The 27,640-nt window shown below is 53.2% G+C and overlaps 1 protein-coding gene and 1 pseudogene across 1 annotated transcript; one reads left to right on the top strand and one right to left on the bottom strand.

Annotated features, from left to right (window-relative positions):
- Window positions 1-920: 920 nt before the first annotated feature.
- Erbb2 (erb-b2 receptor tyrosine kinase 2) lies at window positions 921-27,631 on the top strand. Its single transcript, XM_052196084.1, has 27 exons — window positions 921-1,198; window positions 8,052-8,203; window positions 8,906-9,125; window positions 10,127-10,261; window positions 10,609-10,677; window positions 10,841-10,956; window positions 11,096-11,237; window positions 13,002-13,121; window positions 13,372-13,498; window positions 16,647-16,720; window positions 16,801-16,891; window positions 17,008-17,207; window positions 17,643-17,775; window positions 17,866-17,956; window positions 18,554-18,714; window positions 21,688-21,735; window positions 22,835-22,973; window positions 23,093-23,215; window positions 23,377-23,475; window positions 23,831-24,016; window positions 24,153-24,308; window positions 24,456-24,531; window positions 24,777-24,923; window positions 25,272-25,369; window positions 25,513-25,701; window positions 25,919-26,171; window positions 26,303-27,631. The coding sequence occupies exons 1-27, from the start codon at window positions 1,126-1,128 to the stop codon at window positions 26,656-26,658; spliced, it is 3,774 nt and encodes a 1,257-aa protein (XP_052052044.1). The 5' UTR covers window positions 921-1,125; the 3' UTR covers window positions 26,659-27,631.
- On the bottom strand, window positions 11,529-11,625 carry LOC127695645 (uncharacterized; annotated as a pseudogene).
- Window positions 27,632-27,640: the final 9 nt, after the last annotated feature.

Genomic DNA, 27,640 nt, shown 5'->3' with positions numbered 1-27,640 from the left:
TCATCCGTGTAAACTTGCTTCCTGCAATGTGCTCTTGGAATTTCCAACAAAAGGCATACCTTTCTTTGTTTCCTCACTTGTCTCCGGGCTTCACGTGTGGCATCTGGGTACCTCAGGGGTAAACTGGCAGGAAAAAAGGACAGGGACAGAGGGGACGCTGAATGAAACTGAGTACTGGGTCAGAATGATGTGGGCATGGGGTTGGAGAGATGGCTAAGCAGTTGAGAGCTGTGTGCTGCTCCTGCAGAGGACCCAAGATCTGTTTCCAGCACCAAAGTGGGCGGTACCCTGTAACTCCAGCTTCTGGGGAGTTCCACTTCCTCTTCTGACCTCTGTGGACAACGGCACTTATGCGATACACCCCCCCGCCCCCCCCCCACACGCACATGAACACACATAATTTGAAATAAAAATAAGTCTTAAAAAGAGAAAAAATTTAAAAAGAAACGGGAAGCTGTTCTTCCAAGGATGAACAGAGGTCCCCAGATGTGACTCTCTTCTAGTTCTAGATGTGGGCTCTAAGATCAGACTGGAGATACCCAGACTTGATATCCCAGAGCGTCCTGGAAGTCACCAGTTAGACATAACACATCCTCTTTCCAGACTGTCGATTTTACCTGAGGATGTGGCGGCAGACCTATTATTTGATATTAAGAGTGTGATGCAAACGTCCCAGGAGTGTCCAAGATAAAACTCGAGACTGCAAAGAGGGGTAAAGGGATGCTCTGCTTTTAGGAAGTGGGTGAGAACGGCAAGCAAGCGAACGAGGCGTCGGGGCACAGGGCGCGACGCACCCAGGCCTGCGCCGGGAGGGAGAAAGTGAAGCTGGGAGCAGCCACTCCCAGTCTTGCTGGAATGCAGTTGGAGGGGTGGGGGGGCGAGCCGGGCGAGCGCGGCTCCCAATCACGGGCGGCGGAGGAGGTGGAGGAGGAGGAGGGCTGCTCGAGGAAGTGCGGCGTGAAGTTGTGGAGCTGAGATTGCCCGCCGCTGGGGACCCGGAGCCCAGGAGCGCCCCTTCCCAGGCGGCCCCTTCCGGCGCCGCGCCTGTGCCTGCTGCCCTCGCCGCGCCCCGCGCCCGCAGCCTGGTCCAGCCTGAGCCATGGGGCCGGAGCCGCAGTGATCATCATGGAGCTGGCGGCCTGGTGCCGTTGGGGGTTCTTCCTCGCCCTCCTGCCCCCCGGAGCCGCGGGTACCCAAGGTGGGTCTTGGCTTGAGGAGGGCTCGGGCCGCTGCGGTTGCGCCCACGAGCGGCCGGAGCCGCGGGGCCCCGAGAGCTCTACGGCCGGGCGGTCCGGGACGATGGGGGCGATTCCGGCTGCCTGCCGGCGCTGCGGCCCGGAGGGGATCGGAGCAGCTGGGGATGGGGCAGTCACTCGGAGAACCACACTGGAGGTCCCGACCGGCCCCTTCTGGCCACACCGGAGCTTCCTGGGCTCCGGGAGACTCCGGGAACTACTCGGGAAAGTTCTCTGAAACTGGTCGGAAAGTTTTCCTCCGGAGGGTGTGTGAAGCGCTGTGCGTGCGTGCGCCTGCTTCCCCCCTTCCGAGCCCCCTCACGCTTTCTCAGAGCTCTTCCAGTTGGCAGCCTCCGCCTCCGGACCCGACTGGGCAGGATGCCTTCGGGGTCCCCTCTGCCCTGCCCCTCCCCCTCCCCACCTTCTCTGGCCCTTTGGGTTTAGTAAATTACTCCAGCTTCCAGCGGGGTCGCCGTGGAGGGGGCGGTGGGGAAAGTAACCCATCCTGTCGAGCAGGGAGGACCGAGTGGCCGGTCCGCAGTTGAGTTGCAGCCTTGATAGTATCTGGGATTTGGGGGAGCAGGAGGCATTTGTTTGGAACTGTTCTCTCTCTCTCTCTCTCTCTCTCTCTCTCTCTCTCTCTCTCTCTCTCTCTCTCTCTCTCTCTCTCTCTCTCCTCCATCCTGGTCCCGCGCGTGTTAGGCAACCCCTCTACCTCTGTGCTGCACACTCTACAGCCCTGTTTGGAACAAGTTTCCTTCGAGCCAGCTTAAGTACTGTGTGCTTTAGGATTCTGGGAAAGCTCGGATCTTGAAGGGTGGTCTTGTGTTTTTCCGGCTTGCTTCCATACAGTAAAGTGGGAAGGGTTCCTGAGCATTTGGGGGGAGGGTATCGAAAAGAAGTAAGGTCAGCTAGAGACCCAGCAGAGAGCTGGGTTGTTTTCTTGCCTTTATCTCCGTGTTGGGGGCTGGGAGGGTGACCCAGCAGTGTGTATACGGACCCATATGTCCTGTTCTACCATAGCGTAAAAGCTCATAGTCACTCGGTGTGGGTCAGCTCTGCCAGGCTCCGTGGGTGGTGGTTTGCATGCATTCCTTCTTCAGTACTAAGAACAACTCCACAGTGGAAACATTAGTAGCCGGCTCATTGTCCCAGGGGGAAAACCTGGGCTGGGGAAATGAAGTATCGTGGAGTAAGTGGTGGATCCCAGGCAGTGTGACGGGCCATATGATGTGATGATATATGATTTACATAAATACGAGTCTACCTGAACAGTGGGGACACTGCTTCTTTAATCAGTGGGCTGTAGTGAAGATGCAGAAAACAGGTTCTGGGAGCAGTGGATGTTCTCCAGAGGCCAGGGAGCCTGGAGGATGGTGGGGTACCCACCATCAGTGCCCCCCCCCGTTTCCTCTCCCCCACCCCAGTTCCTGACAGTACACTGCTGTGCTTTCTGTGAGATTACCCCTGTATGTCTGAGGTGTTTACGATGGCTCTATGTTGCCAAACAGCAATCTCTCTGCTGACTTGGGGACGCAGGATGAACTCTGCCCTCTCTAGGAACTCCCTCCAGGTACTGGGCTAGATATCTGTTGTAAACACTGGGAGATGCCCCTTGCCTTGCTGAGGATGAAGTCTTTCAGTTTCTCAGGAGGCCAGCCTTCCTTCTGACTTTCCGGTGAGAAGAGTGAAGTGAGGTCCTTCACCTGCAGTTGGCCAGGAGTTGCCCGGTGCTGTAGAGCTGGAATCTGAGGGGGTCTGCTCTCCAGACAGGGGGTGGAGGGCTGCTGAGCTTTCATCACTTCAGATGCCATGCTGGGTGCAGGGGGACAAGACAGAGCTTGTCTTGCCAGAAATGGCTAAAAAGGCAGTGCATCTTCAGCTACGTCTAGCTCCAGGTGCTACCCCAGAACTGGTCTTGGGCAGGTGTGCAGGGGAAAAGAGGTGTGGGGAGGCCCACAGAGTCAAGATGTTGCTGGGCTCCTTAGGATTCAAGGTTTTGCAAAATGCAGTCAACACAGGTCTTTCACTTTGCAGGGCTCTTTCCTATTTCAATTCTAGCCTGATTCTCTCCAAGCCCTTCCTTTTGTTATACGGGTACTAAATAGATTCCTCTTGCAGAGGACCTGGAACTCAGTTCCCTTTTCCCACCTGGTGGCTCACAACCATCTGTATCTCCACTTCTAGGGGATTTGGTGCTTAGTTCTGACCGCCACAGGCACCGGGCATGTGTGTAGTGCACACACAGGGCAGGCAAAACACACACACATCAACTAAGATAAATCCTATCAAGAGAAAAAAGAAAAAATCAAAATCAAATGGAAAGGCTTTCTCTTTTCTCCTGTAATTACCCAGATGTCTCTAAGTGCTTCTCTCCTATTTAAAAAACTTCTATGTGCTTCCTACAGGACAGATCCTTTTCTACAGATGGCTTTGTGCCCTCTCTGCACTGCCCTGTGGAGCAGGTGTACAGATGAAAAACAAATGCTCTACCTCAGAGAAATGAAGAGACTTATCGGAGGGCATTTAGAGGTGGTCAGAGTTTTAGTCATCAAACAGGAATGGATTTGGGGGGTGGGGCAGGCAGTCACACAGGAAAGTGTTCGTTCCTCTGTTATCCAGTATGGCCTTCCTAGCCCATATCCTGGGCTGGAGAAAGTGCCCCACGATGGGGGCCTGAGATGCCTTCCTGGCTGCAGAGTTTATGTCCAGCACATGCTAGCTTTTCTCTCAGGCCCTCCACAGTGCCAGGGATGGAAGACCGGAGGGTGAAGACCTCTAGGACGTACATGTGGGCAGCTAATGTGGAAACCAGTGGAGCGGAGGCAGAGGAGGGCCCAGGGAAGAGATTCCTGTCACCCCCTTCTCCCCGTGAAGAGCTCCCAGTGGTCTTGAGGAATGACAGTTCTGTGATTTGCTAGGCCACGGTCAGGCAGAGGATGTGCAGGGGCCCTCGTGTGTGTGTGTGTGTGTGTGTGTGTGTGTGTGTGTGTGTGTCGTTAAAGCTGATGTTTGGGTTGCTGCAGGTCTGTTTACAAAGCTTCCTTATGTTTACAGAGCGCTTCTCTTCCTCCTCTCCTTTAATGCTCAGGGCCCTCCTAGGGGAGTGAGAGTTCTTACCACAAAATTGAGGTCATTGAGCAAGTCACTAAGTCACAGTCACTGTTGGGCTTAGAGATCAGCCTTATTTAGCTTATGCTATGGAGGTCTCAGGATACACCCCCTGTAGCCCAAGAGTAATTGAGCCAAGGTTCTGGACAAAAGCCCCGGAGCCTAGACTCCGCTCTGATACCAGCTTCCTAGAGCAGGCGTGTGTGCTGGGAGCCCTGGTATCTCTTGAGTGAGCTCTGGCCTCTGACCTGGTTGGGGAGCTTTGGGGATGTAGGGAGTTTCCTGGCAGAGTTTATGAACACCAAAGGAAATGTTGGCTTTCACACGGTGAGCAAGAGAGCAGCTGGGGGCCCAGGATGCAGGAGGCCCTGGGTTCTCTCCTTAGTGCTGAAGTGAAGACAGGAAAGAACACAGCTGGGGCTGAGGACTGGTTGGGAGACAAGAACCCACGTGAGAAACTGGAATCTGGGCTGAACCTTGATTACCAGTGTTCTGCAGGAAGGACCCAAAGGACCAGGGCCAGCTCTGAGCAGAGGGATGGATACTTGTCCCTTTCAGTTTGGAAGCTAGGTGATGTTCACACGCATTCATTCATTCCCTCAGTAGATGCTTGTCCAGCATTCTGTGTGTGAGCCGTGGCCTTGCTCTGTGATGGTCCTGCTTCTTACTGCTTTTGTCTCCGAGAGTTGGAAGATGGGGTTTCTGAAGGGACACCTGTCCTGGAGGCAAAGAGCATCCCATGTAGAATTAGAGCCTTTTGCCCCACCCTGAAATTCTTGGGACAGGATGGTTATGGGGACCCTGGTCAGAGCTGGTGAGGAGGGCTCGGTAAAGAGTGTGGAGTGGGAGGGAGGCCGAGACTTGGAAGGGGTCCAGAGGCTTTCTTGGCCATAGTTAGTATGGTGTGTGTGTGTGTGTGTGTGTGTGTGTGTGTGTTGGGGGTGTCAGCTGGTAACTTCACTCAGGAGGAGGTCTCAGGGTACCAATTTTCCCACCTGTCTACAAACACTTTAAGACTCTTACTCAAACCAACCACAAATCAGATAAACAAACTGGCTAGTGGGGTGTGGCTCCACTCTTTCTGACCTCCTGCCTAGCCCAGCCACCCTGCCCTGCCCAGCCACCCTGCCCTGCCTGAGCCGGTGTGTTTATTAGTCTCACTGGAGAATTATTATGTTTTTATGTTTGTGGGGTGTGTGTGGCATTGGTATGTGACTGTGTGTGTATAAATATGTGTGTGTGTGGTATGTCCGTGTGTGTGTGTGTGTGTGTGTTTGTGTGTGTCTTGTGTATGTGTGTGTTTCGTATGTCCATGTATGTGTGTTATGTATGTGTTTTGTATGTCCATGTATGTGTGTGGTATGTCCATGTATGTGTGTGTCTATGTATGTGTCTATGTGTGTATGTTGTATCCATGTATGTGTATGTATGTATGTATGTGTGTGTATATGTATTGTGTCCATGTATGTGTGTGGGGAGGTGTCCATGTATGTGTATGTATGTGTGCTATGTCCATGTATATGTTTGCATGTGTATGTATGTTATATGTCCATGTATGTGCATGTGTGTGTGTGGTATGTCCGTGTGTATGTGTGGTGTGTCTGTTTGTGTGTCCATGTATATGTTTGCATGTGTATGTATGTTATATGTCCATGTATGTGCATGTGTGTGTGTGGTATGTCCGTGTGTATGTGTGGTGTGTCTGTTTGTGTGTGTGTGTGTGTGTGTGTGTGTGTGTATGTATGGTGAGGTTTAGTGGAAGGAACGGGGATCTGTGGCAAACCTGGGTCACTCTGATGCTGTAGTTCTGGTCTGGTTTCTGTTGCTTGGAATTGGAACTCAGGGCTTTGTGCATGCTCTGCAAGCGACTTACTGCTGAACCTGCGTTACGACCTTGGAAGGATCTATTTCCTTCTGTGTAAAATAGAGGCAGTAGCCCCAGCCTCGGAAGTATACAGTAGGCACTCAGCTCGTTACCATGGTGTGTGCTATTGTTTTCCTTTGCTTGGCTGCCACAGCTGGTGTCCCTTCTCCTTGGAGATGGGGCAGCAGAGGGCTGTAGGGCTAAACTGCCACAGAGGGTGGGCCTCTTCTTCAGCTCTGCCATCCCTGTCCCCAGCTAGGCTGGCCCTGGGATCTGGGCCTGGAGACAGCTGTGCCTATAAGCAGCTGAAACTTCGGTGTAGGGGGAGGTCCTGGCAGCAGGGCGTTATTTTGGGCTTGGCTGTCACCCTAGCTCCCATTTCTCCTGGGAGCCTTGTGGTGGGGGTGGGGCTGAGCAAGAAGACAGAGGGTGGGGTGCAAGTGGGTGCGGTATGGGGTGGGTAGGCCTGGCTGTCTCCCCTCCATCCAAGAGATGAGCCTTTGAGTTCTATTTCTGTTCCTTCCTACCCTCCCTCCTTGCTTCCTTCCCTGTCTTCCTGAGAAGAGGCTGTCTACTAGAAGGCCATCAGCTTGATGCTGCTGAAAAGCAGCCTTTGCCCTGCAAGTTCTCCTCAAATCTGGAGGCAAAACGATAACTAGAAGTTGGCTTCAGGCTCGTAGCTGGGACAGCAGGACTCCTAAAGTCCGATCCCAGAGCTGACCATTGTACTGTCTCTCGAGTCTGCACCCAGTCACTGGAAGGCAAAGCGGTAACCAATAGGGAGTATCTCTCAACAGCTCAGGCACCTGTGGGCCTGTGTGTGTAGACAACCTCCCCCCCCCCCCCCCGCCTCCCCCCAACCTCCTGGGCAAGATGCACAAAGTGATTCATCTTCTCACCGGGGCAGAAAAACAAGTTCAACTGGACACTTTAATCTCTCCCCTGCTGGCAGGCTTGGTGCCAGCTGCTACCTGGAGCCCCCTAGCTGAGGGGCAGCTTTTCCTATTTGAGGACTTGATGGGAGGGATGGTATACCAGCCTGAGGGTCAGGCAGGCTAGGAATGCCAGTGCATCTTGGGGACCCTCTTTGGCTGATAGTTGGCACTGGGCAGGTACGCAGAGTAGCAGGAGTTCTGTGGCCTACCCTCTGCCAGGTGCTTCTGGAGTCTTGCCCCAGGAGGAGGGTGAGAGCCTGTGTAGGAACCTGCAGAGTGTCTCTCGCCCCGGTCAGGAGCTGCAGCCAGGCCCCCTAGCTGGTGAGCCAGGCTTTTCTTCTCCATGTGGATGCTTTCCAAGGAGCCCTGCAATGATTAGCTACCCTCACAGCCATGACTCGAGTCAATCCTGTTTGCCCCTGTTTTGGGTGGCACTGTGGGGGCAGATGTCCTGATCGGGAAATGGACACGTGGGTGGGTTGGGATGGCAGGAGGCGAGTGCCCTGAGTCTGTGTGTGTGGGAGACAGATGGGGGTATCCAGAGGGGTCTGATTCATCGTCGCCTCTCTTCGGGGATTTTTCACCCTCAGTTCTGGGACAAAAGGAGGCTTTCTTTGCAGCATGCCGAAACCCAGTATGGGTGGTAAGCCCTAAAAGAGCTGACACATTAGGGTCCCCAAGGTGACCCTGTTCCTGGGGGGCCCCTCTCCAGCTTGCTGATTCTTTGCCAAACTGAAGAGCATTCTGCCCGAGGCCCTGTGGATGCAGAGGTGTGGGAGGAGAGGCTGTCAGCCATGCTTTCTCCCTGTCTGAGGTGACATGACTCAAGGGAGTGAGTGTGAAGGAAGTGACTAGATTGGAGAGGGTCACGGCCAGTGTCCTGACCCACTTCCTCCCTTCCATCAGTGTGTACCGGCACAGACATGAAGCTACGGCTCCCTGCCAGTCCCGAGACCCACCTGGACATGCTCCGTTACCTCTACCAGGGCTGTCAGGTGGTGCAGGGCAACCTGGAGCTCACCTACCTGCCTGCCAATGCCAGCCTCTCGTTCCTGCAGGTGAGACCTGGTCCTGCCAAGCCTCCTGAGTCGAGGTGTGTGAGGAAGGGGGGAACCACTTGCCTCTGTTCTCTCACTTGTGGTTCCTCAATCAGGAGTGCCTTTCTGATAGCTACTTGAAAATGAATTGACTCTCTCTGCAGTGACTGGCTTGTGGTCCAGTGTCCCCAACACTATTCCTTTAGGGCTCTAAGTTCCAGGTCCAGACCCGTGGATGTGATCTAGACCCTTAACTTCTCCAGGCCTTAATCTCTCTCTCTATTAGACTAGCAGACATCCTGACCCACCATTGTGAAGACTGCTAGAGAATATTTCTGAGGGAGGATTATATGTAGGAGAGAGAGGAGTCCTGCCCTCTGGATTGTATCCACAGGCCCTGGAGTGAAGCTGCAAGCAACAGACCTGGGTTTGTTAAATCCCAGACGCCATCTTGTACAGGCCCTCCTTTTCAGAGATGATACTGAGATAGGCAGAGAGCTGGGACTTGATTTATCAGTCCTGATCAAACAGACAAGACCCTGGTGAGGCCAGTGAGGAATAGCCTAGGCTCCATCTTGGACATAAGGGGTCAAGACTGCTCAGTGTCCAGTGTGGCCGTGCAGGGGGTAGCTCCAATCCTGCGTTATCCTTAGGCTTTGTGAGGCACTGGTGCTTCTCAAGCCCGGCCGCACCTCACTGCCCATCCCCCACCCTTCCCGCCAGGACATCCAGGAAGTTCAGGGATACGTGCTCATCGCTCACAACCGAGTGAAGCACGTTCCACTGCAGAGGTTACGCATCGTGAGAGGGACCCAGCTCTTTGAGGACAAGTATGCCCTGGCTGTGCTAGACAACCGAGATCCATTGGACAACGTCACCGCCGCCGCTGCCCCAGGCAGAACCCCGGAAGGGCTGCGGGAGCTGCAGCTTCGAAGTCTCACAGGTACCTTTCCTGCCTGCCATTGCAAGGGTTTCCAGGTTCTTGGTTGCTGGCTGAGCCGTTCCGGCTGTGGAGAGGTTCTGTGAGGATTAGAAGTATGGTTCTCTCAAGGTCCGTGCAGGCAGTCTGAGGCTCCAGTTCTTTTCACCCCAGTGAAGATTAGAAAAAGAAGGTTCTGCGGTGGCTTGGTGTCAGTGCTGGGTTAGCATGTGCACGGCCCTGGTCTTGATCCCCTCCTTTCCAGGAAGATGCAGTTTGCATTAAGTCCACGATTTCATTAGTAGGGGTCAGGGTGTTTTTTTCTCTCCATCTTGGCCATGTCAGAGCAAACAGTGAACAACCTGTGGAATAGAATGTGACAGCCTGGAGGTGACAGTGTCCCAACTAGGATACCTGGCGCTTTGCATTCTGGATCCCATTTCAGGCACGCTACAGACCTGGAAGTCCTGCTACTAAGCCTTCGCGTGTTTCTTTTTGTTATGTTTATTTTGGTTTTCTGGGTTTGTGGTTTTGAGACAGGATCTCACTACATAGCCTAGGCTGACCTTGATCCCAAAGCAGTCCTCCTGCCTCAGCTCCCTAGTGCTGGAATTCCAGGCAAGCCAGCACCAGCTTTCTCCAGTGTTAGCCTCACTTGTAGAGGAGACATCTGAGGCAGGCAGGGTCACACAGCCAGTCAGGGGTGAAGTGGGATTTCGGACTTCAGGGATGTTTTTTGTCATTCTTGCGCTGGGGATTGATCTTGGGTCTGGGGCAGTATGGGTATTTGCTCTGCCACTGAGATGTACCCCTGCCTCAGAGCCTCTCTGTATACCCCCACACAGCGAGCACAGGGTGAGGTGAAAGGCAAGTGTGGAGCTCCCAGCCACAGGAGCATCCCCCCTTTGCCACCCCCATCCCTTCTTCCTAGTCCCCTGTTAACCCCATGTGTGGTTGGCACTCACAGGGAAGTCAGAAGCTCCCAGGACGGTCAGGAGGGGACTCACTATTTGCCTTCCTCACAGAGATCCTGAAAGGAGGAGTGTTGATCCGTGGGAACCCTCAGCTCTGCTACCAGGACATGGTTTTGTGGAAAGATGTCTTCCGCAAGAATAACCAGCTGGCTCCTGTCGATGTAGACACCAATCGTTCCCGAGCCTGTAAGCCATGTCTATGGGACAGCCCACCTGACCCAGACAGACACCATCCCCCTTTGCCCTGTCCTTGCTCCAGTCACAGGGTCATCTCCCTGCCCTTAGGCAGCCCCTCCATCTCCTGAGGCCCCTTTCCTTTTTGTGCCCCCCCTTCCTGTGCATCTGCGCTTGGGCAATGCCGCTGCCGCCCTGTTCGCCTGTTCGTTCGCTCCTCCCTGTCTCCCTCTCAGCCTCCCTTGCTCTCCCCGCTTCCCTCCTTTGCTGACTTTCTCCTCTGGTTTCCCTCCCTCACTGCCCCTAACCCCTTTCCCGCCTCCCTTCCTTACTGTCTCTCCCTTTGCTTCTGTCCACAGGTCCACCTTGTGCCCCATCCTGCAAAGACAATCACTGTTGGGGTGAGAGTCCTGAAGACTGTCAGATCTGTGAGTCTGGAGAAAGCCCTGGTGTCTGGAGGTGGGGCTGAGGCAGGTGGATGGCTGGGAGTAGCGGCCTGACTTACTTGGGAGATGTCTCCCAGAAGGCCGTGGTACTAAGGGTCTGGTGCCCAGGCCCTGCCCAGCTCTCATTCAGTCCTTTCCCCAACAGTGACTGGCACCATCTGTACCAGTGGCTGTGCCCGGTGCAAGGGCCGGCTGCCCACCGACTGTTGCCACGAGCAATGTGCTGCAGGCTGCACGGGCCCCAAGCATTCTGACTGCCTGGTATGTGCCTCTCGCTCCTGTGCCCCTTGGGCCAACCCTCCAGGACGCAAGGGGTGGGCATCTCTCCTGGCACCGCCCTGCTGCCATTCGCGCACAGGTGGAAACCTCACAGTGACCACCGGCGGCCTGTCTCTGCCAGGCCTGCCTGCACTTCAACCACAGCGGGATCTGTGAGCTGCACTGCCCAGCCCTCGTCACCTACAACACAGACACCTTCGAGTCCATGCCCAACCCTGAGGGTCGTTACACCTTTGGTGCCAGCTGTGTGACCACCTGCCCCTGTGAGTACTGGGGAGAAAGCCGTCCTCTTAATGCCTTGGCTGGGGAAGGTGGCTTGTATAAAATGGAGCATGTGACGAATTTCGTGTGCGCCTTGGAGGGCTGGTCACGGCTCTCAAGTCTGGGTGCCTTATTCTTTTCCTTGTCTCTATTTATTTATTATTTTATTTTATTTTTGGTTTTTTTGAGACAGGGTTTCTCTGTGTTGCCCTTGCTGTCCTGGAACTCACTCTGTAGACCAGGCTGGCCTCAAACTCAGAAATCCACCTGCCTCTGCCTCCCAGAGTGCTGGGATTACAGGCATGCACGGATTTGCACATCATCCTTGCGCAGGGGCCATGCTAATCTCTATATCGTTCTCATTTTAGTGTGTGTCCTGCAGAAGCAAACGCCTTACTCTTTTTTTTTTTAAATTAAAAATATTTTATTTATTTATATTTATTTTTTGTGCTGTTTTGCCTGCGTATGTCTGCACGCCGTGTGCATGCGGTGCCCATGAAGGTCAGAAGAGAGGGAATCAGATCCCTTGGAACTGGAGTAGCAGGTGGCTGTGAGCCACCATATGGGGACTAAAAACCAAATGTGGGTCCTTTGCAAGAGTCGTCTCTCTAGCTCCTGCTCTTTTCTTGTTTTATTTTAGACAGAGTCTCTCTGTGTAGTCCTGGCTGTCCTAGAACTTCTGTATAGCAGGCTGGCCTCAAATTCATAGAGAGAGCCTCCTGTCTCTGCCTTGCCCATCTCTTCCTGCTCCCTTTTAAAGTCAGGATCCCATGTAGCTTAACCCGGCTGGCCTTGAACTTACCACAGAGCCAAGGATGACATTGACCTTCTGATCCTCCTGCCCCGCCCCTGCCAAGGGCTGGGATTACCGGTGTACGCTGCCACTCCCAGCTTTTTCCTCATTCTGTTTAAGAGCTGCATAGCAGGTGGCAGAGAAAGAGCCCAGACTTGGGAGCTGGAGTGCTGGATTTGAAACCTGTCCCCCACAGTTTTTTTTTTTTTTCTTGGTTGGGTCTTTTTGTTGTTGTTGTTGTTGTTGTTTTAAAAAAAATTTATTTTATGCATATGTCTATACTGTCGATGTCTTCAGAACACCAGAAGAGTACATTGGACCCCATGGTGGTTGTGAGCCACCATGTGGTTGCTGGGATTTGAACTCAGGACCTGTGGAAGAGCAGTCAGTGCTCTTAATTGCTGAGCCATCTCTCCAGCCTCCTAAATACTCTTTTAAATGTGTCTTGTTTCCCCGTCTGCGTAGAGTAGGGCTTTGTGTGGCAGTAACCCTAAGCACTGTGGACTCTGTAGGGACTGGACTTGGACCTGGAGTGGGGACTTTAGGGTCTGGCTGTGCTTCTCTTTGGTCAGGGTGAGAGGACAAGGTGGGGACAGAGTTCTGGTTCCTGGGTGGCACAAGCCTGTCACCCTGACACTTGGAAGGTAGAGGTGGTGGGTTTAGAGGTTCAAAGTCATCCCCTGCTGCATAGCAAGGACTCCTTTAAAAAAAAAATCCCAGCTCTGTCACTTACTAGCACAATGATGGGGTGATTTGTATAACTCTGTGCCCTGATTTCCCTTTTTGCTAAATGCAAATATCAGCGTTGTCCGCATGGAAGTGTAGTGAGGAGCACATGATTGTCCCGAGTTCAGATGCACAGAAGGGGCCTTCCAGGATCAGTGGTGTTCTTAGGACGGGGCGGCAGCGCCTTGATCGTGGTTGGCTGGGCGGAGGCTCGGGCCCATGGCCATGTATTCCCCAATCTGTGCAGACAACTACCTCTCCACCGAAGTGGGATCCTGCACTCTGGTCTGCCCCCCAAATAACCAAGAGGTCACAGCTGAGGATGGAACGCAGCGGTGTGAGAAATGCAGCAAGCCCTGTGCTCGAGGTACCCACCCCATTCCCAGACGGGCTGCGGGCCACCCCCACCCCCCACCGACATCCAGCCTGGTCCACCCAACTCTCATTTAGACTCCTTCTCTCCTGCTGTCGCCTACCCTGCCCCTCTCCAAATCAATCTCCTGAGTTTCTCTTGTCAGCATAGGGAAGAGGCTTGTCACTTCAGGAGGGGACAGCAGACAGGTCTCTGGTGTGCTGTGTGGTGCTGAGGTGACTCCCCTCACTACCCTTTCCTTCAGTGTGCTACGGTCTGGGCATGGAGCACCTTCGAGGGGCGAGGGCCATCACCAGTGACAATATCCAGGAGTTCGCTGGCTGCAAGAAGATCTTTGGGAGCCTGGCGTTTCTGCCGGAGAGCTTTGATGGGTAAGGGTGCACAGTGACCTCAAGTGTCAGAGCGGACCCAGAGTTTGAAGCCAGGAATCCACAAGAGGCAGGCGGGAGACCAGAGGGAGCCAGGGTCGTGGAGTTGGAGGTTACCTGGATAAATATCATTTAATCCATAGACGGGGACATAATGTGGCGATCAGACCTTCCACAGGGGACATTGTTAAAGTTGTGTGTGCCCCTCTAGGCCTTCTGTACGTTGTTGGACACGGAGTGACAGCTTTGACTGGGGGAGGTAGCTCATGGAAGCTGCCGTGTACCCCTCACTTTGGGGACCTGCTCGTGACAGTTTTGTTAGGGTCCCTCTTTTTTTTTTTTAATTTATGTTCATTGGTGTTTAACCGGCGAGTATGTCTGTGTGAGGGTGTCAGACGCCCGGGGACTGGAGTTATAGATAGTTTGAGCTGCCATGTGGGTGCTGGGAATTGAAGCTTCACCCTGGGGAAGAGCAGCCAGTGCTCTCTTTGCTGAGCCGTGTCTCTCCAGACCTCAGGCTGGCTCGTTACAATAGCTGTCGAACAGGAGGCAGCAAAGACAGGCATAGAGCACAGACTTGGGTTTGAAACCTACGTTTGTCTGTCTGTCTGTCTGTCTCTGTCTTTCTATGTGACTGTTATTCTCTCTTTCTGTGTCCGTGTCTGTTTCTGTCTGTTATTCTCTTTTTCTGTGTCTGTGTCTGTGTCTGTGTCTGTGTGTGTGTGTCTGTTTGCAGACTGATATTCTCTCTCTGTATCTGTGTCTGTGTGTCTATCTCTGTGTCTGTGTGTCTCTGTCTATCTGTTATTCTCTTTTTCTGTGTCTGTGTGTGTGTCTGTTTGCTGACTGATATTCTCTCTCTGTATCTGTGTCTGTGTGTCTATCTCTGTGTCTGTGTGTCTCTGTCTATCTGTTATTCTCTTTTTCTGTGTCTGTGTCTGTGTGTGTGTCTGTTTGCTGACTGATATTCTCTCTGTGTGTCTGTGTGTCTATCTCTGTGTCTGTGTGTCTCTATGCGTTATTCTCTCTCTTTATCTGTGTGTCTGTATATCTGATTGTTGTTCTTTCTCTTTCTGTGTCAGTGTGTCTGTTTTTCTCTCTTTCTGATTCTGTGACTGTGTCTATCTGACTATTATTTTCTCTTTTTCTGTATTGTATCTGTGTGTCTGTCTGACTGTTATCCTCTCTCTTTCTGTATCTGTGTATGTCTATCTGACTTATTCTCTCTGTATCTGTGTGTGTCTATTTGATTTATTCTCTCTGTATCTGTGTCTGTGTGTCTTTCTATCTGTGAGTGTGTCTTTGTTCAAATGACAGTCTCAGGTGTGACACCTCAGGAGCTGTCCACCTTTCAAAATAGGGTCCCTCTCTGGCCTGGAGCCCACTAAAGAAACAGGCTACACTGATGGCCAGGCGACCCCAGGAATTGTTTTCTCTTCCACACATGACTGCTGCTGCTTTCTTTCTTTCTTTTCTTTTTTTTTTTAATTGAGTATCTTCATTTACATTGCTAATGGTAAAACCTTTCCCAATTTCCCCCCTCCCAAAAGCCCCCTCCCCAAAGATTCCCTACCCCTCCTCCCACCCCCTCCCTCCATGTATATGCCCCTCTACCTGACACACTCCCACCTTCCCCCCCATCTCCACCCCCCCACCATCCATTTCCCTTTGTTGGGGCCTCTATTGAGCCTTTACCTGACCAAAGACCACTCCTCCCACTGATGCCCAACAAGGCATTCCTCTGCCGCATTTTTGGCTGGAACCATGTGTACCCTTGGTTGATGGTTCAGTCCCTGGGAATCTTGAGGTGTCTGGATGTCCGAAGTCATTGTTCTTCCCATGGGGCTGTAAACCCCTTCAACTCCTCCAGACCACCCTCCAGATCCTCTGTTGGGGACCCCAAGCCTAGTCCAATAGTTGGTTGCTAGTTTCTGCCTCTGTATTTGTAGGGCTCTGGCAGGGCCCCTCTGGAGACAGCCATGGCATGTTCCTGTTGGTACACACTTCTTGTCGTAGTGTTGGGGTTTGGTGACTGCTTATAGAATGAATCCCCAGGTAGGGCAGTCTCTGGGTGGCCTTTACTTCAGACTCTGTTCCACACATTGCCTCCCTTATTGCTCCTGTGAGTATTATGTTCCCTTTCTCAGAGGAACCATAGCACCCTCACTTAAGTCCTCCTTCTTCTTGAGCTTCCTGTGCTGGGTGAATTGTAAATTGTTTATTTTGTGCTGCTGCTTTTTTTTTTTTTTTTTTTTTTTTTTTTTTGGTTTTTTTTTGAGACAGGGTTTCTCTGTGTAGCCTTGGCTGTCCTGGAACTCACTCTGTAGACCAGGCTGGCCTCTGCCTCCCAAGTGCTGGGATTACAGGCGTGCGCCACCACCGCCCAGCTCGCGTGCTGCTGCTTTCTTATTCTTCTCCTTCTTCTCCTTCTTCCTCCTCCTCCTCCTTTTCCTCCTCCTCCTTTTCCTCCTCCTTCCTCCTCTTCCTCCTTCTCCTCTCCATCCTCCTCCTAACAGGGTTTCTCTGTGTAGCCCTAGCTGGCCTGGAACTCACTCTGTAGACCAGGCTGGCCTGGAACTCAGAGATCCGCCTGCCTCTGTAGGAGCTGGGGTCACAGTCGTGTGCCCGGATGTCATGAGCTTTTTTATACGGCTCTGGTGTTGAGCTCAGGTCCTCCCAGTGCTTGCACGGCAGAGCCCTGCTGCTTAGCCTCATTACCCTCTCCTCTCCTCAGTGCCTCAGGGCCTCGTGTGTAGAGTGAGGATCGTCATGGCTCTGTGCTCAAGGCGGTTATCAAGTCTGATATAAAGTTAATATTGGGAACATGCTTAGAACAGCGCTTGACAGATGCTGAGTTTATGTATTACTGATGGATACTGGGTCATTTTCAAATGTCTTTCCTACAAATAACTCAGCTTGTTTATGCCTCTAGCAACTGAAGCCAGTGTCTTTCCAGGCCACACCACAAATAAGACTTCTAGACCAAAGGACACAAATATTGCTCTGCCAGACTTTGACCCTAGGCTTTGAGTCTTAGGATGGGAACAGCCAGGCTTGATAGGGCTTAAGTGAAGGCATCTGTGGGGGTGCAGACTGGTTTGCCAAGGCCTTCTGGGGCTCCTGCCCTACTGACTCCTCCTGATCCCTCTAGGAACCCCTCCTCTGGCATTGCTCCGCTGAAGCCTGAGCATCTCCAAGTGTTTGAAACCCTGGAGGAGATCACAGGTGGGCCGTCTGTCTGACCTCCTTCACAGGGCTCGGAGTTCTGGACCTTTCTACATACCCAGCCCTTCCTCTGCCTGCAGGTTACCTATACATTTCAGCATGGCCAGAGAGCCTCCATGACCTCAGCGTCTTCCAGAACCTTCGGGTCATTCGGGGACGGATTCTCCATGAGTAAGTGGGAGGGGAGGGAGCCTGGGAGGACTGGTTACATACTCTGCGGCCCCTTGGTAGCCAGAAATGGGCCTAGGGTAGGTACCTTCTTGTGACTGGAAACCCTGTTTCCACAGTGGTGCCTATTCATTGACACTGCAAGGCCTGGGAATCCACTCGCTGGGGCTACGCTCCCTGCGGGAGCTGGGCAGTGGGTTGGCTCTCATTCACCGCAACACCCATCTCTGCTTTGTACACACCGTACCTTGGGACCAGCTTTTCCGGAACCCACACCAGGCCCTGCTCCACAGTGGGAACCGGCCGGAAGAGGAATGTGGTAAGACAGGAAGCCCAGCACTGGGGGCTGGTACAGAGGAGTCTCAGTAGCCTCTGGCAGCAGTGTCCTGCAGCCTGTGTCTCATGTCTTAGAGCCCTGTTGTTGTTTGGAGACAGGATCTCACTATGTACTCTGGCTGTCCTGGAACTCACGCTGTAGACCAGGCTGGCCTCGAACTCACAGAGATCTGATCTACCTGCCTCTACCTCTGAGTGCTGGGATTAAAGGCGTGAGCTATCATGGCCGGCTACAGCCGGGTTCTTCACTTGCTTGTGGATGGCTTAGCCTTGAGCATGGCTTCCAGCGTTGCCAGACATCCATCCCTTCCCTGTTTCCTGAGCTGCATGTCCTAGCACCAATCCTTAACCCTTCAGCCCAAAGCCAATCTCACAGCCTTTTGCCTTAGACCTGAGCCTCTCCTTCTCCTCGCTGCAGGTCTCCAGGGCTTGGTCTGTAACTCACTGTGTGCCCATGGGCACTGCTGGGGGCCAGGGCCCACCCAGTGTGTCAACTGCAGTCATTTCCTCCGGGGCCAGGAGTGTGTGGAGGAGTGCCGAGTATGGAAGGGGTACGAGCTGCTGAGGAGGGGGTGGCTGGAGGGGTATTTGGGGTACCCCGCCCCACCCCCAGCCCCTTACTACACCCACCTCTCTCACAGGCTCCCCAGGGAGTATATGAATGATAAGCACTGTCTGCCGTGCCACCCCGAGTGTCAGCCTCAAAATAGCTCAAAGACCTGCTCTGGATCGGTGAGGTGCTGGTGGGCTCTGGGCTGGGGGAGGGGCGAGCTGAGGGACCAGTAGGTTTCTGCAGGGTGAAATGCTCCCTGAGAAGGCTTCCACTGGAGAGCAGGAGTGGAGAAGATAAGGGAGGCAGGGATGGGGGACTGGGGACTGCTCACATTCTGCAGTGCACCCTGGGCTACCCCTTCTAGCTATTGACACTGGAGTCCTTTCAGGCTGGGACAAGGTTCCCGGAAGGCCCGTGTCCTTGGCAGTGGCTACACTAAGGGCAAATACAGGCCCTGCTTCCAGCCTCAGTTTTCACTTCTATAAGGCGAATGTTGTAATAGTCCCTCTCTGGTTGGGGTGTGGTGAGAACAGAATTAAATAGGATTTGGCACAGTGCCCAGGCATGGAATAAAACCTTTGTACATAATACCTGTCACTTGTCACACCTTAGGGATTGCAAGTCCCTCTCTGGGTGCCTCCACTTCCTGGTAAAGAACAGGGATGTTTATTCCAGTAACAGGGAGGCAATGTGTCTGATTCGATGACACGGGGCCCCATCCTTTTGCTATAGCAACGGTATCCCTAAACCCTCACAAACCCTTCCTCTCTATCCAGGAGGCTGACCAGTGTGTGGCCTGTGCCCACTACAAGGACGCATCCTCCTGTGTGGCTCGATGCCCCAGTGGCGTGAAACCAGACCTCTCCTACATGCCCATCTGGAAGTACCCGGATGAGGAGGGCGTATGTCAGCCGTGCCCCATTAACTGCACCCACTCGTGAGTGGAGGGAGTGGAGTCTTTTCTGCAGGAAGGAGGGTCTTATGATGGAGCCTCTTTGCAGCTCTTACTGTGAAAGGGGCATAAGACTGCTTTCACTTATATTGAGGTGTAATTTTTTTAAAAACGATTTATTTATTTTATGTATGTAAGTACACAGTTCCTCTTTTCAGACACACCAGAAGAGGGCATGGGATCTCATTACAGATGGTGGTGAGCCACCATGTGGTTGCTGGGAATTGAACTCAGGACCTCTAGAGAAGAACAGTCAATGTGCTTAACCACGGAGCCAAGTCTCTAGCCCAAGGTGTAATTTTTATATCTCTTTTCTAATTACAAAAAAAAATAACGCATTAGGGTCTGGAGAGGTGGTTTGGTGGTTAAGAGCACTCACAGCTCTTTCAGAGGGTTTGTCTCCTAACACACACTGCAGGAGACTCCTGATTGCCTGTTAACTAGCTTCAGGAGATCTGAATGTCTTTTTCTGGCCTCTGCAAGTGTATATAAACACACACATACAAACACACACACACACACACACACACACACACTCAGATACATACATGGAAATAAAGTTAGAAATAACACATTAAGGGCTGGCAAGATAGCTCAGTGAGTAGAGGCATTTTCTCCCAAGCCTAGTGATGCCAGTTCAGTCCCCAGGACCCACATGGTGGAGGGAGAAAGCCAACTCCCAGGGGTTGTCCTCTGACCTCCACATGCCTGTGTGGCACATGCATGCCTCCCAAGCATGCACACACATGCAACTACACATAAGATATAAAATAATACTGCTGGTAGTTCTACTGTGAATTCAGTCTTCTTCCACCATGTGGGTCCCAGGGATTGAAAGCACTTGTCAGGTTTGGTGGCAAGTACCCTTACCTGCTGAACCATCTTGCCAACTACCAACATGGCTGTTTCTTTCTTTTAGGTGTGTGTGTGTGTGTGTGTGTGTGTAGTTTCTATTGCTGTGATAAATACCAACGATCAATAGTAACTTCGGGAGGAAAGGTTTTATTTAACTTATACCTCCACATCACAGTCCGATCCAGGGAAGTCGGGACAGGAACTCAAGATAGAAATCTAGAGGCACTAGGCTGGAGAGATGGCTCAGTGGTTAAGAGCACTGATTGTTCTTCTAGAGGTCCTGAATTCAAATCCCAGCAACCACATAGTGGCTCACAACCATCTGTAATGAGATGTGATGCCCTCTTCTGGGGTGTCTGAAGACAGCTACTGTATACTTACATATAATAATAAATAAATAAATCTTTAAAAAAATAAAGGTAAATAGTGATTAAAAAAATAGAGCTGGGCAGTGGTCGCACACGCCTTTAATCCTAGCACTTGGGAGTTCCAGGCCAGCCTGGTCTACAGAGTGAGTACCAGGACAGCCAGGGCTATACTGAGAAACCTTGTCTCAAAAAAACAAAACAAAACAAAATAGAAACGTGGAGGCAGGAATCGATGCAGGGACACGGAGGAGCTCTGCCTGCTGGCTGGCATGGTATAGCTTGCTCAGCCTACCTTCTTACATTGGTGCATCGGATCACCAGCTCAGGAGCGGCAGTGCCCACGGGGACCTGTGCCTTCCCGTAGCAAGCATCAACCAAGAAAAAGTCCCGCAGGTTTGCATACAGGCGAGAATGGTGGAAGCATTTTCTCAATTGAGGTCCCCTCTTCCCTAGTGGCAATAGCTTATGTCAAGCTGACTTAAAAGCTGTCAGTGCAGATTGTTTTGCCTGCATGAGGATCTGTCTGGTGCTGTGTGTAGGCCAGAAGAGGCAGTCGGACGCCTTGGACCTGGAGTTACAGAGGGGTGTGAGCTGACATGGGTGCTGGGTCATCTGACCTAGGTCCTCTGGAAGAGCAGCCAGTGCTCTCAGCTCGTAGCCATCTCTCCAGTCCTCTCCTCTCCTCTTCTCCCCCTCCCTCCTCTCCTCCTCCCTCTCCCCCTCTCCTCTTCTTTCTCTGTATAGCCCCGACTGTCCTGGAACTAGCTCTGTAGAACAGGCTGGCCTTGAACTCGAAGATCTGCCTGCCTCCGCCTCGGAGCGCTAGGACTAACGGTTTGCCTCACCCCCACCCAGCTGGCTCTCATTTCCTAACATAATACAGCTCTTCCCTTCACGGCCTGTGCTTTGCCTTTCACCCACTTCCTGCATCCTTTCCTACAGGTGTGTCTCCATCTACCTCCCTGCAGACGTCCCCGTTCACGGCTTGTCACTCAGTACCGGCCGTTTGTGGGATCTCATCGCTCTTCCTTGCCTATTTATTTCAACCTGACCACAGTTTTCCCTTCCCCTCCTCCCAGTCGTCCCCCGCGCCCCCCAGACCCCAATCCATTCCTCTTCCCCTTCTCCTCAGAAAAGAGCAGGCCTCCCTGGATATTGACCAGCCGTGGCATATCTATCAAGTTGCAGTAAGACTAGGCCCCTCCTCTTCTAGTAAGGCCAGATTTTTTTTTTTTAAACAGTTCCTTGCTGTTCAGCTCCACGCACAAAGGGGCATCTGTGTGCATGCCTTCTTGTGACCTGGTGTTGGCATGGTAGTACCAACGGTTGAGGCAGAACTGTTGATATTTTGTTGTTTGGTTGGTGGACATAGATGCCAGGCCCTTGTAGACCCTTTCCCGCTAAGCTATGGCCCAGCCCCTGTGTGTGTAATAGGTCCTGCCAAACTCCTCACGTGTACCGTATACCCTAGCCCTCTTTCCTGGACCAAGTCTTTCATGGACTTTCATGACCTTCCCGCCATGATAGTGCCCTGCTTCCTGCCCAGCACAGGAAGTTACAGCAGTGTAGGGGAGGTGGGTTCCCAGCCTGGAGAGGGAATTTTCTTGTGGACTGGTACCGAGCAAATTGGTGACCTGGAGCTGAGCTTCTGCTTGTCACTTGGAATAATCCTGCCGTACCTGCCCCTGGAGGCTGTTCCCAGGTTTGATGATGGCTCTCTCTCTCTTTTCTGCAGTTGTGTGGACCTGGATGAACGAGGCTGCCCGGCAGAGCAGAGAGCCAGGTGGGCCTGACCCCCAGAGTCATCCCTGTCCCCCCCCCACACACTCCTTCATTGGCCTCAGCGGTCAGTAATGAAGAGAGATTACCCAGAATGCCACACATTGTCTCTCTTCCTAGCCCATTCTTTCTCTATTGATTTTTGTTTCAACAAGTGGATACATACCGGCTCAGGATGCTATGGGGTAAGGGATTCTGGGAAATGTAGTTCCCTAGAGACGCAGGCCAGGTCCAAACTCCTAGAACTGCAGAGTGCAGTGGCAGCGTGCCTCAGAGTATTCCCAGCTGGGCAGCTAGAATCTTCCAGGATGGGGTGTTGTGCTTTCTTTGCACTCAAGTGGAGAGCCATGAAAATCTAGGGAGGCTAAGAACTCTCTGGTGTGTGCAGTGAACCACACCAGTACAGAAAGGGTGTAAACTGAGGCCGTGAGGTCCAGATCTGGAGGGCAGGGTAGGGTTCTTGACCCCTGGGTCACAGGACTCTGGTTCGCCAGAGGAGAGCTTTAGAAGGGAGAAAAGTGGTCTAGGGTATGTGCTAAAGAGCTGCTGTTTGCCCGTGAGGCAAACTCTAGATGCTGGCTGTAAGGGCAGGGCCTCGTGCAGAGCAAGGTGGGATTTAAGGGAGCAAAGGTGACAAGAGTGTGTTCTGCCTGGACGTGGTGACAGACACCTGTAAGATTGAGACAGCGATTGTGAGTATAAAGCCAGCCTGGGCTATATCATGAGGTAGCCTCAAAACTAAGTATACCAACAAATAACGGTCTGGTAAATATCAGGGACCCTGTGTGCCCCAAGATGGGCTGAATCATAGAAGATTATATCACGGAGAAAGAAGGGTTCTAGGAACTTAGGGGCAACAGCAAGGCTCCTTGAAGAATGCTTTGGCCAGTACCTGAGAGCCTTGGGGTACATATTACTGGACCCCATTTCATGTGAGGCAGAAATCCCTGGAGGTGGGCTGCACAGTGCAGATTAACAAGGTCTTTGGTGGGTTATCTCCCGTGAAGGTTTTGAGCCAAGGACCATTCCGGTCCCTTCATGGGGTCTTTTCAAGCTTCCTCCTCAGACTAGACCCCAATCTCTGATTCTGGCTCTGTTTCCAGCCCGGTGACGTTCATCATTGCAACTGTGGTGGGCGGCCTGTTGTTCCTGATCATAGTGGTGGTCGTTGGAATCCTAATCAAACGAAGGCGACAGAAGATTCGGAAGTATACGATGCGCAGACTGCTGCAGGAAACTGAGGTGTGGTGTGGTGTGGTGTGACGTTGCCCGGCGTGGCATGGCGCGGCGTAGCGAGCGCCTCCTAGTGCCCGCCCCCGGATTTGCAGCTGCTTGGCCCTCACCCTACCACCCTCTTCCAGCTAGTGGAGCCACTGACGCCTAGTGGAGCCATGCCCAACCAGGCGCAGATGCGGATCCTGAAGGAGACAGAGCTGAGGAAGGTGAAGGTGCTTGGATCGGGAGCTTTCGGCACTGTCTACAAGGTCAGGAGGGGCCAGGGTCTGGCATGGGTGGATCTAGAGACTGGAGTGTGCCAAGCTGGAGGCTGGCTGGGCAAGGCCATAGCTTGCTGAGGAGTAGCCTTGCTGGGGACCAGCTAGATCTGGAACACAGGCCTGACTCAAGCCCTTTTCTTTTCGCTCAGGGAATCTGGATCCCAGATGGGGAGAACGTGAAAATCCCCGTGGCCATCAAGGTGTTGAGAGAAAACACATCTCCTAAAGCTAACAAAGAAATCCTAGATGTAAGCCCCTCCCCCTTGGGAATGTGAGGAGCCCCCCTTTAACCTTTCCCTTGAGATTATGAAGATACCCCCCCCTTTACCCTCTCCCTTGGGAATGTGAGGAGCCCCTCCCCCCCCCTTCGGATGTGAGGGGCCCTCTTCATCCTTTCCCTTGGGAACATAAGGAGCTCCTAGGTGCAGATCTGGGCTGCTTTCTTTTCACTGGGCTTTGAGATGGAAGCCCCTAAACCTTGACTCCTAATCTTCCCAGTCTAGAGGCCCTGGTTGTAGCGGGTAAGGGATGGTTGAGGGTCTCTGGGAGAGGAGAGTGGGTAGAAGTAGGTGGTTTCTTGCATCTCTGCTTCCTTGTCTGCAGGAAGCATATGTGATGGCTGGTGTGGGTTCTCCATATGTGTCCCGCCTCCTGGGCATCTGCCTGACATCCACAGTGCAGCTGGTGACACAGCTTATGCCCTATGGCTGCCTTCTGGACCATGTCCGAGAACACCGAGGTCGCCTAGGCTCACAGGACCTGCTCAACTGGTGTGTTCAGATCGCCAAGGTATGTGCTTTGGGGGTTGCTGGCTCTGTAGATCCTTTGGGTGCAAACCCCTGCTTTCACTTGGGGCCAGGATGAGGTGGGAATATCCCTAAGGTGAGATTTAGACACACATTTCGCATGGGTACCCTTTGTCCAGGGCATGAGCTATCTGGAGGACGTGCGGCTCGTACACAGGGACCTAGCTGCCCGGAATGTGCTAGTCAAGAGTCCCAACCACGTCAAGATTACAGACTTCGGGCTGGCCCGGCTGCTGGACATCGATGAGACGGAGTACCATGCAGATGGGGGCAAGGTTGGAGGAGGGAGAGGAGGAGGGAGAGGAGGAAGAGGAGGAGGGAGAGGTGGAATGGGCTGGATTGGTATCTGACCTTTGGGGGAACTCAGAGAAGGGTCGCCTCCTTACCGCACCCAGTCAGGATATCTTGCTCTGCATTCCCAGGTGCCCATCAAGTGGATGGCATTGGAATCTATTCTTAGACGCCGGTTCACCCATCAGAGTGACGTGTGGAGCTACGGTGTGTGGAGGCAGTGATGGGGGGCTGGAGTAGTCATGGCAGGGTGGGATACAGGCAGCAGAACGAGGCTGGGGGTGGGGTAGGGGGAGCTTGTTTAGTTGTTTATGTCTTCCCTGTGCGGTCTTCTGGCCACCCAGGGAGTGAGGAGACTGGGTAGACCCTACCTCTTGGCACAGCCCCTCCCGTTGTATACCCAGGACACAGCAGTCCTCTGTTCCCCAATTCCTGATGTCTGTCTGTCCTAGGCGTGACTGTGTGGGAGCTGATGACTTTTGGGGCCAAACCTTACGATGGGATCCCAGCCCGGGAGATCCCTGATTTGCTGGAGAAGGGAGAACGCCTACCTCAGCCTCCGATCTGCACCATCGATGTCTATATGATCATGGTCAAATGTGCGTGGCAGGGCTGAGCCTCAGGCAGAGAGGAAGGGTGGAGGGACCTGTGTGGGGGCACTTACAGGCGGGGGGGATAAAGAATGGGATGTGAGTGGGCTCATGTCCTGGAGGGAGCCTCAAGGGTGCCTTACCTAGTCACAGTGGAAGTTCTGCAAGAGGGCAGCTGTTGAGAGGAGAGATGCCAGTTTAAAGGGGGACCCTATAAATGCTCCCGGGTTCAGCCTCAAGATCCCAGAGTCCTTGTGTTCCGCCATGTGAGGACTTTTCAGCTTAGCCGGGGTTGTCTAGGCCAGGCTGGTCTTAGCTGGCCCTGGGACAAGGATGCTGAGCTCTCTCCTGCCCTAGGTTGGATGATTGACTCTGAATGTCGTCCGAGATTCCGGGAGTTAGTATCAGAATTCTCACGTATGGCGAGGGACCCCCAGCGCTTTGTGGTCATCCAGGTACTGGGCCTTCCCACACCATCCTGCTTTGACAGCATCCCCCTTCTGCAGGGATAGCCCCACCTCTAGCCTAAGTGGTGAACCCTGGGAACTACACACCAGGCAGGGAGAGCCGTCACCTTGTGTCTCCCCTTCCTTCCTAGAATGAGGACCTGGGCCCCTCCAGCCCCATGGACAGCACCTTCTACCGTTCACTCCTGGAAGACGATGACATGGGGGACCTGGTCGATGCTGAAGAGTATCTGGTACCCCAGCAGGGATTCTTCTCCCCAGACCCTGCCCCAGGCACTGGGAGCACAGCCCACCGCAGACACCGCAGCTCGTCCACCCGGGTCAGTACCCATCTTGGAATAGGGGCGGCCCTGCCCTCGGAGCCCCCCACCCTCACCTTTCCTGAAGATTCCATTACCCCGGCTGCCTTCCAAGTCGTGGCAGTCCGTTCTGTCCATAACCGCTTCCACCAGGGTGACCTGGGTTTCTCTCCTGGGACTCTGTTGTTCCCCTCCCAGACCTTTGAGCAACTCCCACTATGACCCTTTCTTACCCCAGAGTGGAGGCGGTGAGCTGACACTGGGCCTGGAACCCTCGGAAGAAGAGCCCCCCAGATCTCCACTGGCTCCCTCAGAAGGGGCCGGCTCCGATGTGTTTGATGGGGACCTGGCCATGGGGGCAGCCAAAGGGCTGCAGAACCTCTCTCCACATGACCTCAGCCCTCTACAGCGGTACAGCGATGATCCCACATTACCTCTGCCCCTCGAGACTGATGGCTACGTCGCTCCCCTGGCCTGCAGCCCCCAACCCGGTATGGAATCCAGGCCTGAGAGATTGGGAGGAGAGGGGAGTTGAGAGCTCTCGGGCCACACCCACTGAGAAGCAATGGTGGGTCGGGGATATCTTGGACCCTTTCCCTAACAACTCCTCTTCTCTCCTCAGAGTATGTGAACCAGCCAGAGGTTCGGCCTCAGCCTCCCTTGACCCCAGAGGGCCCTCCGCCTCCCATCCGACCTGCTGGTGCTACTCTAGAAAGACCCAAGACTCTCTCTCCTGGGAAGAATGGGGTTGTCAAAGACGTTTTTGCCTTTGGGGGTGCTGTGGAGAACCCTGAATACTTAGCACCCAGAGAAGGCACTGCCTCTCAGCCCCACCCTTCTCCTGCCTTCAGTCCAGCCTTTGACAACCTCTATTACTGGGACCAGAACTCATCGGAGCAGGGCCCCCCACCAAGTACCTTTGAAGGGACCCCCACTGCAGAGAACCCTGAGTACCTAGGCCTGGATGTGCCAGTATGAGATCACGCGCTGACGTCCTGTGCCTTCAGAGTGCTGAAGGCCTGACTTGTGCTCTCCATCACCACAAAGCAGGGAGAGGGGCCCCTGGCCACATTACATCCGGGGCAGCCGGCTATGCCAGGGACCTGCCCTAAGGAACCGTCCTCGCTGCTTCGATCCTGGGTGGTTAAGAGGGCCCTGCCTGCCTGGCTGGAAGAGACAGCACACTGGAAAACCTCAGTGGATTACAGACCCTGCGCTCACAGACTGTAGGGTCCAGTGGGTATCATGGCCATGGCTCCTTACCTGGCCCGGCTCTCTTCAGGAGTTCTGAGGACTGAGGGAAGCTCAGCCTAGAAAGGAAGAGGCCCCAAGCGAATATCCTGGGAACAGGACAACCTACTAGGACCGAGACATGTGCATCCCAAGAAGGGGATAGCACTCACATCTAGACTGGTCTTTGTACAGAGTGTATTTTGTTGTTTTTACTTTTGTTTTCTTTTTTTTTTTTTTTTTTTAAAGATGAAATAAGGACACGGTGGGAGAGTGGGGGTTATATGGAGGTTAGCAAGTGATGTCCCTCTTTCTCCATTTGCAGTGAGATTTGTAAACCAGCTGGGCCCCAGCCTATGTCTGGGGGTGGCCCTGGGCCAGACCTTACTGCTCACCTAACACACAACTCCTGTAGTGAGTGTGTAGAGATCCTCCAAAAGTTTGAGATGGTTTGGCTTTGGGGTTGAGGGACTGGAAAGTCAGAATCCCTGTCTGAAGATCCTTTGGCAACAGGATCATTCTCCACTGGACACACTCATTCCAAGGCCACCCCCAGAATGAAGTCCTTTCCTCTCAGTGGGAGAGTGGAGCTTGAGAGGAGTACTGTCATGTGACTCACTTTCCTTGCCTTAGAAAGAAAGAAGTATCTGTCCAGGAAAACCCCACCCACTAGGTGTTAGCAGGGCCAGACTGACCTGTGTGCTCCCACACAGGCTGGACATAAACACGC

Source organism: Apodemus sylvaticus, chromosome 10, assembly GCF_947179515.1.
Source record: "Apodemus sylvaticus chromosome 10, mApoSyl1.1, whole genome shotgun sequence".
Lineage (NCBI taxonomy): Eukaryota > Metazoa > Chordata > Mammalia > Rodentia > Muridae > Apodemus > Apodemus sylvaticus.
This window is presented reverse-complemented; position numbering and strand designations above follow the sequence as displayed.

Bases quoted from the DNA above. Each gene is read 5' to 3' on its own strand.
- Erbb2 (XM_052196084.1), top strand. From the start codon at position 1,126: ATGGAGCTGGCGGCCTGGTGCCGTTGGGGGTTCTTCCTCGCCCTCCTG. The intron at 21,736-22,834 runs GTGGGCCTGACC...CTCTGTTTCCAG, and splicing joins CCGGCAGAGCAGAGAGCCAG to CCCGGTGACGTTCATCATTG. The intron at 23,216-23,376 runs GTCAGGAGGGGC...CTTTTCGCTCAG, and splicing joins CTTTCGGCACTGTCTACAAG to GGAATCTGGATCCCAGATGG.